At 48.4% G+C, this 16,585-nt stretch overlaps 1 protein-coding gene across 7 annotated transcripts in view; it reads left to right on the top strand.

The window, feature by feature from the left end:
• Window positions 1–16,585, top strand: part of LOC119975865 (retinoic acid receptor RXR-alpha-B-like) — a 97,695-nt gene that overhangs the window by 52,957 nt on the left and 28,153 nt on the right. For 5 of the 7 annotated variants that reach the window (XM_038815752.1, XM_038815751.1, XM_038815747.1 and 2 more), the window contains exon 6: window positions 12,201–12,278. The exons of the other annotated variants lie outside the window; for them this stretch is intronic. In XM_038815752.1, coding sequence (XP_038671680.1) covers window positions 12,201–12,278 — 78 coding nt within the window. The remainder of the gene's footprint in view (window positions 1–12,200; window positions 12,279–16,585) is intronic. 7 annotated transcript variants of the gene reach the window in all.

The following is a 16,585-nucleotide window of genomic DNA, read 5'->3' as shown; positions in this document are numbered from 1 at the left end:
TGGCGGCGAACTGTTGTTTTTTCCTGACTGGGGGGAGGTTTATGGTGGAGTTCCCCAGGAACCGGTGTCAGGAACCGTGCTCTTCCTGGCACATTAATGACCCTCAACCCCGGTGTGCAAGGAAAACTTTCAAAATTTGGGGGTGATACAAAGCAGGGAAGCGCTTTGAACTGTGAGGAGGGTAGTGTGGAACTTCACATGGAAAGTTTGACAAGTGAAATGAAGTTCACTGCAGAGAGCTGTGAAGCGATTCATTTTGATAGGTGGAGCGTGGAGAGACAGTACAAAATAAATGAAATGAAAATCGCTTATTGTCACAAGTAGGCTTCAAATGAAGTTACTGTGAAAAGCCCCTAGTCGCCACATTTCAGCGCCTGTTCGGGTGCGGAACGATTCGAAAGAAAGCAGGAGCTGAGGGATCTGGGGGTATGTGCGTAAGCCATTGAAGGTGGCAGAATATGTTGAGAGTGTAGTTAAACCCTGGACTATATCAATTGGGGTATAGAGTCCAAAATCAAGGAGGTTAACTTGTAAAAAAGAAATACTGGTTTAACCTCAACTGGAGACTCGTGTCCAGTTCTGCGCATCACACTTTTGGGAAGTATGGGAAGGCATTGGAGAGAGAGTGGAGAAGATTCCCTATTCTGCAGATGAGGATCTTCAGTTAGGTGTATAGATTGGAGAGTTTGGGACGGTGCTCCCGGGTGAAGAGAAGGCTGAGAGGAGGTTTGATTGAACTATTCAAAGTCATGATGGGCCTGGACGGAGTGAATTGGGGAGGAGCAGTTCCCGTTGGTGGGAAAATCGAGAACCAGAGGGTGGTGATCGGCACGAGAAACAATGGCAATGTGAGTGAAAACCTTCCTCACGCAGCGAGTGGTTATGTGGTGTGCTGCCTGAGTGTGTGGCTGACGCGGGATTCAATCGAGACTTTCTTGAGGGAATTGGATCATTATCTGTAAAGGGTGAATGTGCAGAGCTACAGGGGGAAAGGCAAGGACGAGGTACTTTGCTCCTTTAGAGGGCAGCATGGAGACCGAACAGCCTTCTCCTGATATAACCGTTCTGGAGATTCTGGAGCAGCAGATAGGGCCTCGGGTTTCAAGTCCTATGCGAAAGCCATCACTTCCAACAGCGCAGCACCCCTCAGTGCGGTGCTGGGAAGCCAGCCTTGATATTTTTTCTCGTGCTTGAAGATCTGGACTGGGACCTGAACCCAACTCTGAGGCGAGAGTGCTACCCACCGAGCCACGGCTGACCTTTAACGTGACCTTAATATCTGAACCATGCCGTTCGCGGGTGAGGGGAGTGCACATTGAGGGCCTCTCTGCAACAATACGGAGTAGTCAATCAGTTTTGCAGATGACAGGTTTCTCCTGGATGGTTCGTATGACGGGTCATGGGAGACCCAAGACTGGAGGTAGGACAAATATCAACCATGAATGCAGAACAGACTCGAGGGGCTTAATGACCTAATCCGATGTTAATTTAATTCTAATTCATTCAGGGGATGTGGGTGTCGCTGGTTGGGCTAGCATTAATTGCCCATTCCTAATTGCCCTTGAACTGAGTGCCATTTTAAGAGTCAAGCACATTCCTGTGGTTCTGGACTCGCATGTAGGCCAGACGGAATGACAGTTGCTTTCGTTTCCTAAAGGAAGTTAGTGAATGAGATGGGTTTTTAACAACAGTCGACAATGGTTTCATGGTCATCATTAGACTCTTTTTAATTCCAGATCTTCTTTGAATTCAAATTCCACCATCTGCCGTGGTGGGATTCGAACTTGGGTCCCCTAGAATTGCCCTGACTCTCTGGATTACTAGTCCAGCAACGAGACCACAATGCCACCACCCCTCCCACATGTTTCATTGCTCCAGAATGTGGAGCAGGAAACAACAAGTAATGGGGAGCATTGGGGATCCACAAGTTCAATGTGTCTTGTCCCTCAGTGAAGTTAATACTGAACAACTAATTACCCGTGCCCATGTGGAACTTTAGATCTGATTCCCGTCCCCTGTGGGAGAGCCAAGAGCCAGGGGGACACAGGTGAGCAGAGAGATTTTCCCTGAGGACGTTGGTTTGTGGAACCGCTCTTTCCCAGAGAGCAGTGGAGGCTGGGTCATTGGTAATGTTCAAAGCTGAGGCGAATAGATTTGCCACGACCCAGGGAGGCAAAGAGTAATAAGGGAGTTAGACAGGAAGGTAGAACTGAGATCGCAATAAGATCAGCCGTGATCTTATCAAATGGTGGAGCAGGCCCAATGGGCCGAATAGCCTCGTCCTAATTTGCACGCTGTTATGTATTTACCATGTATTTACAAGCCAAGCAGATTTGTGCAACTCTTGCTCTGTAAATGTTCCCCTATGTTCTTCCCCCATGTTCCCGGGACTGTTAGCAGCTACGATAAGCCGCACCGTAAAAGCCTTCTCTGACCCTCAGATATCTGCCCTTCATGCTAGCTGCTCTGTTGGAGTGGTGTATCAGGCGCTGCTGCCCGACAGCTCATTTGACAACTGACGCCGTGGATCACCCAGACAAGGCAAAGTTCCTGGGCACTGGACCCAGTCCCATAAAAAAGACCCTTGGGTCCAAGCTCCTTTTAACCAATGGTTCTCAGCGTGTGGAAAGGCCAGCATTTCCACAGTCTCTCTCTTAACTGCTCCTCGCACGGTGTTGGGGAGCCACTCTCCTGAACCGCCGCAATCCATCTGGTGCCACTGTGCCATTGACTAGACTATTCCATGATATTTTGCCGGAGCAGCAGATATGTGTCCCAAGTTGGAATGGGCCGCCCCCTTTGCGGGACCCATTTGTCTAGACTTCACCCTGTAGCTTTTGCACAATTAGATTGCCCACAGGAGCTAGGTTGAAACTGACAAATGCAGTGAAATCCCAAAAGCAGACAAGACACGAGATCCGCAAAGCCGGAGAGTAATATTTGATTGTGGGCACCACCCGAGTAATCACTGTAGTTTTAAAAATTCTTTTTATTCTTTAACTCTATGGACTTCGTTGGCTGGACCAGCATTTGTTGACCATCCCTAATTGCCTCTTGAACATAGGAATTAGGAGCAGAAGTAGGCAATTCAGCCCTACGACCCTGCTCCGCCATCCAATCAGATCATGGCTGATCTCTTCCTCGTCTCAAATCCACCTCCCTACCTATTCCCCATATCCCATTAACCCCTTTTTTAAAATCAGAAATATATCTCTTCCTTGAAACCATTTAATGACTCTGATTCCACCGCACTATGGGGCAGCAAGTTCTAAATCTACCTCTCAACCTATATCTGCTACCTCTGGTTCTAGATTGCCCTACAAGGGAGAGTATTTGGTCTAAGGTCACTTTATCAATCCCGTTTAGTATTTTGTATATCTCGATCAGATCCCCTCTCATCCTTCTAAACTCCAGTGAGCATAAGCCCAAACTGTTTACTGTCTCATCATACTGATGAGACAATCAATCTGATGAACCTCCTCTGAACTGTTTCCAATGCCACCACACCTTCCTCTAATAAGGAGACTCAAAATGCATGCAATACTCCAGATGTGGTCCCAGCCCCAGGGTCCCAGGTTCGAACCCCGGCTTGGGTCACTGTCTGTGCGGAAGTCTACACGTTCTCCCCATGTCTGCGTGGGTTTCCTCCGGGTGCTCCGGTTTCCTCCCACAGCCCAAAGATGTGCAGGTTAGGTGGATTGGTCATGCTAAATTGCCCTTGGTAAATTAAAAAAAACAAAAAAGTTAGAGTACCCAATTACTTTTTCCAATTAAGGGGCAATTTAGCGTGGCCAATCCACCTAAGTTGCTGATCTTTGGGTTGTGGGGGTGAAACCCACGCAGACACCGGGAGAACGTGCAAACTCCACACAGACAGTGACCCAGGGCCAGGATTCGAACCCGGGTCCTCAGCGCCGTAGGCAGCAATGCTAACCACTGTGCCACCGTGCTGCCCCTGTCCTTGGTAAATTTAAAAGACGTTCAAATCATACCAGTGGCCTTGACCCCAAAAGGTTCAGATTGATTCTTGGAGCATCCTGGAGTCAGGGGGGGCAAGGGGTGATGGTGTTGCCCAGTCTTGTACATGGTACATTGAGGAGTCATAAAGGTGTTAGAAAAAGAAGTGAATGTGAGGATTGTGAGCAGTTCAGAATTCAGCACAGCGGGACTAAGTGGTTGTTTCAGAGGAGAAAACTAGAGTACAAGAGTAAACGTGCAAGGAACATAGAAAGTGGACTGTAAAAGCTGTAAGTTTGTAAAACAAAAAAGATTAGCGAAGACAAATGTAGGTCCCTTCATTTATAATATAAATGTATAATGAAGAACAAGGAAATGGTAATGCAATTAACAAATACTTTACTTCTTTCTTCACAGAAAAAGGCACAAATAACTTTATAATAATCTTATACGGTGACGCAGTGGTTAGCATTGCTGCATCACGGCGCTGATTCGATCCCGGCTCTGGGTCACTGTCCGTGTGGAGTTTGCACATTCTCCCCGTGTTTGCGTGGGTTTCGCCCCCACAACCCAAAATATGTGTAGGTGGATTGGCCACGCTAAATTGCCCCTTAATTGGAAAAAATTAATTGGGTACTCTAAATTTATTAAAAGAAATAATAACCTTATAATAATCTTTATTGTCACAAGTAGGCCTACATTAACACTGCAATGAGAACACAAGAACTAGGAGCAAGAGTGGCCCTTCGAGCCTGCTCCACCATTCAATGAGATCATAGCTGATCAATGGTTACTGTGAAAAACCCCTAGTCGCCACATTCCGGCGCCTGTTCGAGTACACAGAGGGAGAATTCAGAATCTCCAATTCACCTAACAGCACGTCTTTTAGGACTTGTGGGAGGAAACCCATGCAGTCACGGGGAGAATGTGCGGACTCCGCACAGGCAGTGACCCAAGCTGGGAATTGAACCTGGGACCCTGGTGCTGTGAAGCAACAGTGCTAACCACTGTGCTATCATGGACCAAGGGTCTGGTGAGAAGGAAGGAAAGCAGTTTTCATAAAAAATAATGCTGGAGAAATTAATAAAAGCCGATAAATCCCCCATGGCCTGATAAACGACATCCCAGGGTGGCAAAGGAAGTGGTCATGGAAATAATGAACCTGTGGATTCTGGAACAGTCCCGGCAGATTGGAAGGTGGAAAATGTAACCCTGCTGATTAAAAGAGCGGGGAGGAAGAAACAGGAAATTATTGACCAGTCAGCCCAACATCAGTAGTAGGGAAAATGCTGGAATCTATTAAAGGATGTGATAACAGGATATGTAGAAAGTATCAACGGGATTAGACAACGTCAACGTGGATTTCTGAAAAGAAATGATATTTGAAAAATCTGGTGATTTCTGAGGACATGACAAGTGGAATAGATAACGGAGAGTCAGTGAATGTGGTGTATTTGGTTTTCCAGAAAGCTTTTGATAAAGTGCCACAGTTAAACACATGGGATTGATTGCAGGTAATATATTGGCACGTACTGAGAATTGAGTAGCAGACAGGAACCAGAGACGAGGAATAAATGGGTCTTTTTCAGAGTGGAATGTGGTGACTAGTGAGGTCCTGCAGGAATCTGTGCTTGGGCCCCAACTATTCACAATACACATCAATGATATGGATGAGGGAATCAAATATAGTATTTCAGATTTGCTGATGATCAAAACCAGGTGGAGTTGTGAGCGGTGAGGGGGATGTAAAGAGGTTCAAAACGATTTAGGCAAGTTGGATGAGTGGCCAAATATGTGGCAGATGTAATATTTAATTATTTTTTAAATCCCATCCTTAAAGTTACAAAGCCAATGTGCAGTGTGGACAGGGCAAACCCTCAATCCATCTCATTGCTTGCTCCAAAAACCATTTCAAATTCAAAACTGAAGCCAATTCATGGTCCCCATAAGAAAGACATACACCATCAAGCTGACAAGAAAAAGCATTGCATCTCATCATGGGCTTGATCTGATGCTTGATCTTAGCCAACAGGCCGAGAAACGATATGGCGGATATAATATAATGTGCATAAGTGTGAAGTTATCCACTTTGGATGGAGAAACAGAACGGCGAGCATAAATGGTGATAGATTGGGAAATGTTGATGTACAAAGGGACCTGGCTGTCCTTGTTCACCAGCCACTGAAGGCAAGCATGCAGGTATAGTGAGCCGTTAGAAAGGCAAATGATATGTTGGCTTCATTGCAAGAAGACGAGAGTACAGGAGCAAGGATGGCTTATCTGTAGCTGTACAGGGCCTTGGTGTGACCACACCTTGAGTAAGGTGCGGTTTTGATCTCCTTACCTAAGAAAGGGGAGGGTGCAGTGAAGGTTCACCAGAGTGATTCCTGGAATGGCAGGATTGTTGTCCAAGGAGAGACCGAGTTGGCTGGACCAGTATTCACTGATACTTAGAAGAATGGGAGGGGATCTAATTGAAACATCTAAAATGCTGATGGGGCTGGATGGACTGGATGTAGAGATGTTGTTTCATCTGGCTGGGGGATGGGAGTGGGAGGCGCTCGTCCAAGAGGCCACAGTCTCAGGATACGGATAGGCCATTTAGGACTGAGATGAGGAGAAGCCTCTTCACAGAGGCAGTTCGAGGAGGATCTGCCGACTGAGGTAGTATGGGTTGAAGTTAGAAATAGGAAAGGAGCAGTCACCTTGTTGGGAGTTTTCTATAGGCCCCCCAATAGCAGCAGAGATGTGGAGGAACAGATTGGGAAACAGATTTTGGAAAGGTGCAGAAGTCACAGGGTAGTAGGCATTGGTGAGTTCAACTTCCCAAACATTGAGTGGAAACTCTTTAGATCAAATAGTTTGGATGGGGTGGTGTTTGTGCAGTGTGCCCAGGAAGCTTTTCTAACACAGTATGTAGATTGTCCGACCAGAGGGGAGGCCATATTGGATTTGGTACTTGGTAATGAACCAGGGCAAGTGATAGATTTGTTAGTGGGGGAGCATTTTGGAGATAGTGACCACAATTCTGTGACTTCCATTTTAGTAATGGAGAGGGAGAGGTGCGTGCAACAGGGCAAGGTTTACAATTGGGGGAAGGGTAAATACGATGCTGTCAGACAAGAATTGAAGTGCATAAGTTGGGAACATAGGCTGTCAGGGAAGGAAACAATTGAAATGTGGAACTTGTTCAAGGAAAAGATACTGCGTGTCCTTGATATGTATGTCCCTGTCAGGCAGGGGACAGATGGTTGAGTGAGGGAACCATGGTTGACAAGAGAGGTTGAATGTCTTGTTAAGAGGAAGAAGGAGACTTATGTAAGGCTGAGGAAACAAGGTTCAGGCAGGGCGCTGGCGGGATACAAGATAGCCAGGAGGGAACTGAAGAAAGGGATTAGGAGAGCTAAGAGAGGGCTTGAAAAATCTTTGGCGGGTAGGATCAAGGGAACCCCCAAGGCCTTTTACACATGTGAGAAATATGAGAATGACTAGAGAGAGGGTAGGTCCGATCAAGGACAGTAGTGGGAGATTGTGTATTGAGTCTGAAGAGATAGGAGAGGTCTTGAACGAGTACTTTTCTTCAGTATTTACAAATGAGAGGGGCCATATTGTTGGAGAGGACAGTGTGAAACAGACTGGTAAGCTCGAGGAGATACTTGTTAGGAAGGAAGATGTGTTGGGCATTTTGAAAAACTTGAGGATAGACAAGTCCCCCGGTCCTGATGGGATATAGCCATGGATTCTATGGGAAGCAAGAGATGAAATTGCAGAGCCATTGGCAATGATCTTTTCGTCAACAGGGGTGGTACCAGAGGATTGGAGAGTGACGAATGTTGTGCCCTTGTTCAAAAAAGGGAATAGGGATAACCCTGGGAATTACAGGCCAGTTAGTCTTACTTCGGTGGTAGACAAAGTAATGGAAAGGGTACTGAGCGATAGGATTTCTGAGCATCTGGAAAGACACTGCTTGATTAGGGATAGTCAGTACGGATTTGTGAGGGGCAGGTCTTGCCTTACAAGTCTTATTGAATTCTTTGAGGAGGTGACCAAGCATGTGGATGAAGGTAAAACAGTGGATATAGTGTCCATAGATATTAGTAAGGCATTTGATAAGGTTCCCCATTGTAGGCTTGTGCAGAAAGTAAGGAGGCATGGGATAGTGGGAAATTTGGCCAGTTGGATAATGAACTGGCTAACCGATAGAAGTCAGAGTGGTGGTGCATGGCAAATATTCAGCCTGGAGCCCAGTTACCAGTGGCGTACCGCAGGGATCAGTTCTGGGTCCTCTGCTGTTTGTGATTTTCATTAATGACTTGGATGAGGGAGTTGAAGGGTGGGTCAGTAAATCTGAAGACGATATGAATATTGGTTGAGTTGTGGATAGTGAGGAGGGCTGTTGGCGGCTGCAAAGAGACATAGATAGGATGCAGAGCTGGGCTGAGAAGTGGCAGGTGGAGTTTAACCCTGAAAAGTGTGAGGTTGTCTAGTTTGGAAGGACAAATATAAATGCGGAATACAGGGCTAACGGTAGTGTTCTTGGCAATGTGGAGGAGCAGAGAGATCTTGGGGGGGGTCTATGTTCATAGATCTTTGAAAGTTGCCATCAAGTGGATAGAGCTGTGAAGAAGGCCTATGGTGTGCTAGCGTTCATTAACAGAGGGATTGAATTTAAGAGCCGTGAGGTGATGATGCAGCTGTACAAAACCTTGGTAAGGCCACATTTGGAGTACTGTGTGCAGTTCTGGTCGCCTCATTTTAGGAAGGATGTGGAATCTTTGGAAAAGGTGCAAAGGAGATTTACCAGGATGGTGCCTGGAATGGAGAGTAGGTCTTAAGAGGAAAGGTTGAGGGTGCTCGGCCTTTTCTCATTAGAACGGAGAAGGATGAGGGGCGACTTGATAGAGGTTTATAAGATGATCAGTGGAATAGATAGAGTAGACAGTCAGAGACTTTTTCCCCGGGTGGAACAAACCATTATAAGGGGACATAAATTTAAGGTAAATGGTGGAAGATATAGGGGGGATGTCAGAGGTAGGTTCTTTATCCAGAGAGTAGTGGGGGCATGGAATGCACTGCCTGTGGAACTAGTTGAGTTGGAAACATTAGAGACCTTCAAGCGGCTATTGGATGGGTACATGGTAGAATAATGGAGTGTAGGTTAATTTGTTCTTAAGGGCAGCATGGTAGCATTGTGGATAGCACAATTGCTTCACAGCTCCATGTCCCAGGTTCGATTCCGGCTTGGGTCACTGTCTGTGCGGAGTCTGCACATCCTCCCCGTGTGTGCGTGGGTTTCCTCCGGGTGCTCCGGTTTCCTCCCACAGTCCAAAGATGTGCAGGTTAGGTGGATTGGCCATGATAAATTGCCCTTAGTGTCTAAAATTGCCCTTAGTGTTGGGTGGGGTTACTGAGTTATGGGGATAGGGTGGAGGTGTTGACCTTGGGTAGGGTGCTCATTCCAAGAGCCGGTGCAGACTCGATGGGTCGAATGGCCTCCTTCTGCACTGTAAATTCTATGATCTATGATTAATCTAGGACAAAGGTTTGGCACAACATCGTGGGCCGAAGGGCCTTTTTTGTGCTGTATCTTTCTATGTTCAGAGGGTGGTGGACCTGTGGAACTGTTTACCACAGAAGGCTGTGGAGGCCAAGTCATTGAATATATTTAAGAAGAAAATAGGTTTCTAGACTCGAGGCATCTAGGGGTATGGGGAGGATACTGAACGGTAGCATGGAAATAGACAATCAGCCATGATCATGTTAAATGGCAGAGCAGGCTTGAAGGGCTGAATGGCCTACTCCTGTTTTCTCTTCGAAAGGGAACTGGAGCTGCGTAGGACTACAAATGCTGCGATTGCTTATGCTGATATTGGAAAAATCGCACCCAATTCTGACAAGCCAAACCTGGCATCTGTAACCTGGGATAGAACTTGGTGACCACCGGGAAAGTGTTGGTTACACTCGGAAAAGCATGATTCACCTGTGAAAGTCTCGGGGGGGGGGGGGGGGAGGGGGGGAGGAGGAGGGGGCTACGGCTGGGTGCCGAGTTGTCGCTCCACTGGACTAATTTAGTTGAAGCTGTTGAGGAAATGATTGCAAACATATACAAAGGGGTTTGTCGTGTGCTCTTCGAATGGGTTTCCAGTTTCCAGATGGCATTTGACATAGTGCCACCTCAGAAACTGATGGATATGTAGGCGGGTAATATCTAAGAGCTGCAGAGTTTGAGAGAGAGGGGTCAGAAAGCAGAAGGTAGAGCTGGCTGGAATATAGGTAGTGGATGGTGCTCCCCCGGGATCTGAATTGGCACTTTGTCCTTTTGCAATCATGCTAATTACTCCGAAATAGGCAGGGCTTTGAAAATGAGCTCAAGGCATTGTAAATCCCCCATGGACAGGATAGTGGAGTGGGCAGATACAGTTTAGCATGTTTTTTGCGCGGGGACTGGGGAAAAAAAAAAAGATTTGGAGGATGAGAAAGGCAGGGGTGTAGAATCTTCAAAGGTGACTTTAACAATCTAGATGTTTACAGATGTTGAGTGCTGTGTGAAAGCAAGGGAGTGTTGTTGAATTTGTGCAAGACATTAATTGGGCCAGATTTGGTGTATGCCATCAATGTTTTTGGTAACCAGTTATGTAAAAAAAATGGAGGAACTTGCATTGAGATAAGGATCTCTGATGCATTGGGATGACTTCCAATTAATGTCTTTCTGAAGTTCAGGCTTTCGTTTTGGTACTTCTTCCTTCAAGACGTGAGATGGTTTTCTCTGGCAGGCTCAGCATTGTTTCAGGTTCACATCAAAGGTTGTGCCAGGCATGCTCTGCTTTCAGAACAATAGAGCAGTAGGAAAGAGAGAGAGACTCTTCCTTTCACTTCCAAGGTCTAAACGCTTCTGCTAAATTCTCTCAGAAAGCATCACGCAGGAACCAATCACTGACTGTTGTCAGGCAGAACACTGTCCTTTGCCAACCCACCAGTTGCCAGTTAATCAATCGAACCAACTTCCTCCAAAGCTGGTTCCTAAGATCCACACAGTGCCGAAGAACCTGGTTTCTCCTCTACAAAATACAAAACCTGGAAACACAGTGTCCTGGCAAGCAGGCTGTTTCAACCTTGACTCTTCTGCTTAAAGGCACGTCCTGATTGTGGGTCCATGGAACCAAATAATAAAAATAAATGAAACGGAAACAAAGGAAATGCACAGGAAGGACTCTTACAATATGGGCATCTAACTTCGAACGAAGTGACATTTCAGAGGGCAGTTTGGGAGTTGACCATAGAATCCCTGCAATGCAGGAGGACATTTGGCCCATCGGGTCTGCACCGACCTACTGAAAGAAAGAGAACCCTACCAAGGCTCACTCCCCTGCTCCATCCTTGAAACCCCACCTAACCGGCATATCCTTGAACACCAAGGGACAATTTTTGCATGGCCAATCCACCTAACCCACACATCTTAGGACTGTGGGAGCAGCAGGAGGAAACTCACGCAGACACTATGAGAAAGTGCAAACTCCACACAGACAGTCATCCAAATCTAGAATTGAACCCGGGTTCCTGATGGCGAATCTGGGTCCCCAGAGAGCATTACGCTGGATCTCTGGATTACTAGTCCAGTGACGACACCACTCTGTCACACCCCCACCCCTACCTTGTGGTGCATCTTAAATAACACAGATGACTTGAGGACAATGGCGGTGCTATTGGTTGAGGAACGGAGAGTGCCGGGCTCATTTGTCCTCCCCAGGTGTCTTGGGGCCCACCTCAACAAGACAGTGCCCTGTTTCTCTGTTCACCCCACTGGCACTTACATCCCGCCGCCGCTGGCTGACCATCCCTAATTACCCTTCAACTGAGTGTCTCGCTAGACCCCACCCCCCCTCCCCCCCCCAGATGAACCAGATGGGATTTTACAACAACAGACGATAGTTGTCATGGTCACCGTCATTCAGACTAACTTTACAATTCCAGAGTTATTCATTGAGTTGAAATTTCACCAGCTGCCCCCTCATTGATAGTCCAACCGCATCAAAGGGGCGTGACCTGCTACTCTAAACAGGAGCTTACCCTTCCTTCCCCTGCACACACACACACACACACATGTCCACCCCTCATTGTCAGTTCCCGCCTCGAAGAGCTGCCTCCTCGGGAGTCCGTTCGCGATGTGCCCGCTTGGCCTGCCTGTTAACGTGTGTTTAACCCCATTACCGTTCTGCTCCTAATTTGCGTCTCTCTGCCATCAGATGGATGCGATTTCTCAAGCACTCGCTGATGTCGAGCCCCAGGCAACAGTCATTCGCCGGGTGATTACAGCCAAAAAAGTAACTCCCTTTCTTTCATAGCTTCTTTTAGTTTTTGTTGGAAAACCTGAGGGGAAGTTTGGGGTGGGGCATGTGCTGGTTGGATCTTCAATGCAAGGTAGGAATGTCTATTCAACTGGCCAGTCATGTTTATAATGATTCTGCACAGGCAGCATGGGCGGCTGCTAGTTGCGAGGACCCCTACCCGACAACAGGGCAGCCCAGCTCCACAGCACACTAGCCTTTCCTTCCCTCCTTGTCCTCCTCCCTCAATTTTCTCTCTCCTCCGCCTGTGGAGTCCCCCCTCCCCCTCTGCAGTGACAGACTCGATCTTCCCATCCCCATGTCCTCCCCATCCTTCCTCCTTACCCCAATCCACCCCTCCTATCCAACTCTCACCCCACCCCTCATCCTGCCCACCCAACCTTCTTATACCCCCCCATTCCCCTCTCATCCCATCCTGCCACTCCAGCTGTCATTGGGAAAATGTTCCCAAAAGCATTTGATAAGTTACTGCACAAAAGGCTACGTAAGATGATTGCCCACGGTGTTGGGGGCAGTATATTAGCATGGATAGAGGATTGACTGACTGATAGAAGATATGAATATGTGGGACATTTTCAGGATGACAACCTGTGACTAGTGGAGTGCCACAGGGATCCATACTGGGACCACAATTATTCACAACATATATTAATGACGTGGAAGAAGAAAATGCTATATTGCCAAGTTTGCAAATATATTTGGGAAGGCGAGTGGTGAGGATGACCAAAGAGTCCACAGAGGGATATAGACAGGTTATGTGAGTGGGCAAAATCTTGGCAGGCAGATGAAATGTAATGTAGGAAAATGTGCAGTTATGCACTTTGGCAGGAAGAAAAAAGGAGCTGAATATTATTTAAGTTGAGAAGGACTGCGGAAAGTTGCAGCACCCAGGGATTTAGAGGCCCTTGTGATATGCAAGTTCAGGTAATTGGGAAGGCTAATGGGATGTTGAGCTTTTATTTCAAAGGGAATGGAGTATAAAATCGGGAAGTCCTGATAAAACTATACAAGGCACGAGTTAGACAACATCTGGAATACTGTGAACAGTTTTGGTCCCCTTATCTAAGGAACGAAATACTGGCGTTGGAGGCAGTCCAGAGAAAATTCACTAGGTTGATCCCAGGAATGGAGGGATTTCCTTATGAGGAGAGGCTGAGTTGTTTGGACCTGGACTCATTGAGCTTTAAGTGAATGAGAGATGACTTTATTGAGACCTGCAAGCTCCTCAGTGGGCTCGCCAGGGTCGAAGCTGAGAGGATGTTTCCCTTGTGGGAGAGTCTAGGACCAGAGGGCATAATCTCAGAGTAAGGCATCGTACATTTAAGACAGATAAGAAGGAATTTCTTCTCTCTCAGGGTAGTGAATCTGGAATTCTTTACCTCAGAGAGTTGTAGAGGGTCATTAGATATGTTTTAATCAGGAAGGCAATCTCAGGTTATGGAGATAAGGCGGGAAAGTGGACATTGGTAGGGTTTTAAACGACTATTTCACATCTGTCTTCACCCAAGAGAATGAGGAGGTAGTTCTGGTACTCGAGGAGAGAAATTGTGAGGTTCTTAAGCAAATTGTCAGGGGGAGTGACAAGGTATTGGCGGGCTGAATAGTGGACAAATCAGGTCTGGATGAATTGTGTCCCAGGCTGCTGTGGGAGGCAAGGGAGGAGATTACAGGGGCTCTGACCCAAATTTTTAATTCCACTCTAGCCACAGGGGAGGTGCCAGAGGACTGGGGAACAGCTTATGTGGTCCCACAATTTAAGAAAGGTTGTAGAGACAAACCAGGGAACTACAGACCAGTGAGTCACACATCAGTGTTTGGAAACTACTGGAGAAGTTTCTGAAGGAGAGAATCTATCTCCACTTGGCGAGGCAGGGTTTAATCAGAGATAGTCAGCATGGCTTTGTCAGAGAGAGGTCATTCCAAACAAATTTGAGTGAATTTTCTGAGCATGTAACCAACTGTATAGGTGAGGGTAGTGCAGCTGATGTAGGACATCCCGCCCTCCCCTGCTCCCACATCCCACTCTCCCCTGCTCCCACATCCCGCCCTCCCCTGCTCCCACATACCGCCCTCCCCTGCTCCCACATCCCGCCCTCCCCTGCTCCCACATCCCGCCCTCCCCTGCTCCCACATCCCGCCCTCCCCTGCTCCCACATCCCGCCCTCCCCTGCTCCACATCCCGCCCTCCCCTGCTCCCACATCCCGCCCTCCCCTGCTCCCACATCCCGCCCTCCCCTGCTCCCACATCCCGCCCTCCCCTGCTCCCACATCCCGCCCTCCCCTGCTCCCACATCCCGCCCTCCCCTGCTCCCACATCCCGCCCTCCCCTGCTCCCACATCCCGCCCTCCCCTGCTCCCACATCCCGCCCTCCCCTGCTCCCACATCCCGCCCTCCCCTGCTCCCACATCCCGCCCTCCCCTGCTCCCACATCCCGCCCTCCCCTGCTCCCACATCCCGCCCTTCCCTGCTCCCACATCCCGCTCTCCCCTGCTCCCACATCCCGCCCTCCCCTGCTCCCACATCCCGCCCTCCCCTGCTCCCACATCCCGCCCTCCCCTGCTCCCACATCCCGCCCTCCCCTGCTCCCACATCCCGCCCTCCCCTGCTCCCACATCCCGCCCTCCCCTGCTCCCACATCCCGCCCTCCCCTGCTCCCACATCCCGCCCTCCCCTGCTCCCACATCCCGCCCTCCCCTGCTCCCACATCCCGCCCTCCCCTGCTCCCACATCCCGCCCTCCCCTGCTCCCACATCCCGCCCTCCCCTGCTCCCACATCCCGCCCTCCCCTGCTCCCACATCCCGCCCTCCCCTGCTCCCACATCCCGCCCTCCCCTGCTCCCACATCCCGCCCTCCCCTGCTCCCACATCCCGCCCTCCCATGCCCCCACTCTGCCCCCCCCACCACTCGTTCCCCCCACCACAGCTCCTCTGGCAGTATTTACTGGAATCTGTAAGTATTCCAGTATTCCAGTTCATCATTTGGGCAGAGTTTCATGTAAAATTTACACACAGGATTTATATTTACTATTTTTGATACTACATTATTTAAATGTAAATTGTTGTTTCTCCCTAACGTAACAAACATCTAAATGTGCCATCCTAATCAGAGAGACGGCAGTAAGAACCAGTCAGTATGGTACAGGATGCAGAACTGCTTGATTGCCAATGATCAGGAGCGAATAGGAGATGCTGTTTGAACAAGTATACAGGCATTGGATAAATGACACAATACAATACTGCCCACACCCCCTCCGCTGCTCCTCCCACACCCCCTCCCGCACCCACCACCCCCTCCCGCTCCCACCACCCACTCCCACCACCCCGCCCGCTGCTCCCACTCTCTGCGCCAGATCCATTCTCCCCGCCACACCCCCTCCACTCCCACATTCACTCCAACCCGCCCACTCAGGACTCTTTCCACCCCCATCTCCCATTCACTCCTGCCACATTTAGAAACGGTTACGTATTCCATTAGACTGCCTGCTCTTCACACAGAACATTAAACGATGTCTTATGGAGGATATTTTTAGGCCCATAGCAGACAGTGAGAAGCAGGTATTTGGATATAATATGCTGTGATCTGCACATATAAGTATATGTATGTGTTTGTCTATCTATGTAATGCTCCTTGGTGGGTGGTGAAGACTGCGACTCGAGCATTTCTCAGAGGAATGAATCCCTGACTGCAATGTAGCACAATGGTTAGCACTGTTGCTTCACAGCTCCAGGGTCCCAGGTTCGATTCCCGTCTTGTGCGGAGTCTGCACGTTCTCCCCGTGTCTGCGTGGGTTTCTTCCGGGTGCTCCGGTTTCCTCCCACAAGTCATGAAAGATGTGCTGTTAGGTGAATTGCACATTCTGAATTCTCCCGCAGTATACCCGAACAGGCGCCGAAATGTGGCGACTAGGGGATTTTCACAGTAACTTCATTGCAGTGTTAATGTAAGCCTACTTGTGGCAATACAGATGATGGAATAAGGTAGTGCCTCAAGTTTGTCACTGCAGTGAGATCTTCAATGTGCTGTAGCTGCTGTGACATTTGCCAGCGAGTCAGTCCAGGGGTTCTGAGGGGTGCGCTAATAGGGGATCCTTAAAATGTACGGTTATGAAAAAAAAGTTTCCTTCAGTGGAAAAGAGCATCAGCTTGAGGCTGTCACTATCCGAGGAGGAATTCAGAAGAACATCTTTACCCAGTGAGCGGAATGTGGAGCTCACTAAGCAGATTGTCTGGATGTATAGGATGGGAAGCTAGACGGGCACATGAACGATGATAGGTTCAGATG

Source organism: Scyliorhinus canicula, chromosome 13 (genome assembly GCF_902713615.1).
Source record: "Scyliorhinus canicula chromosome 13, sScyCan1.1, whole genome shotgun sequence".
NCBI classification, from domain to species: domain Eukaryota; kingdom Metazoa; phylum Chordata; class Chondrichthyes; order Carcharhiniformes; family Scyliorhinidae; genus Scyliorhinus; species Scyliorhinus canicula.
This window is presented reverse-complemented; position numbering and strand designations above follow the sequence as displayed.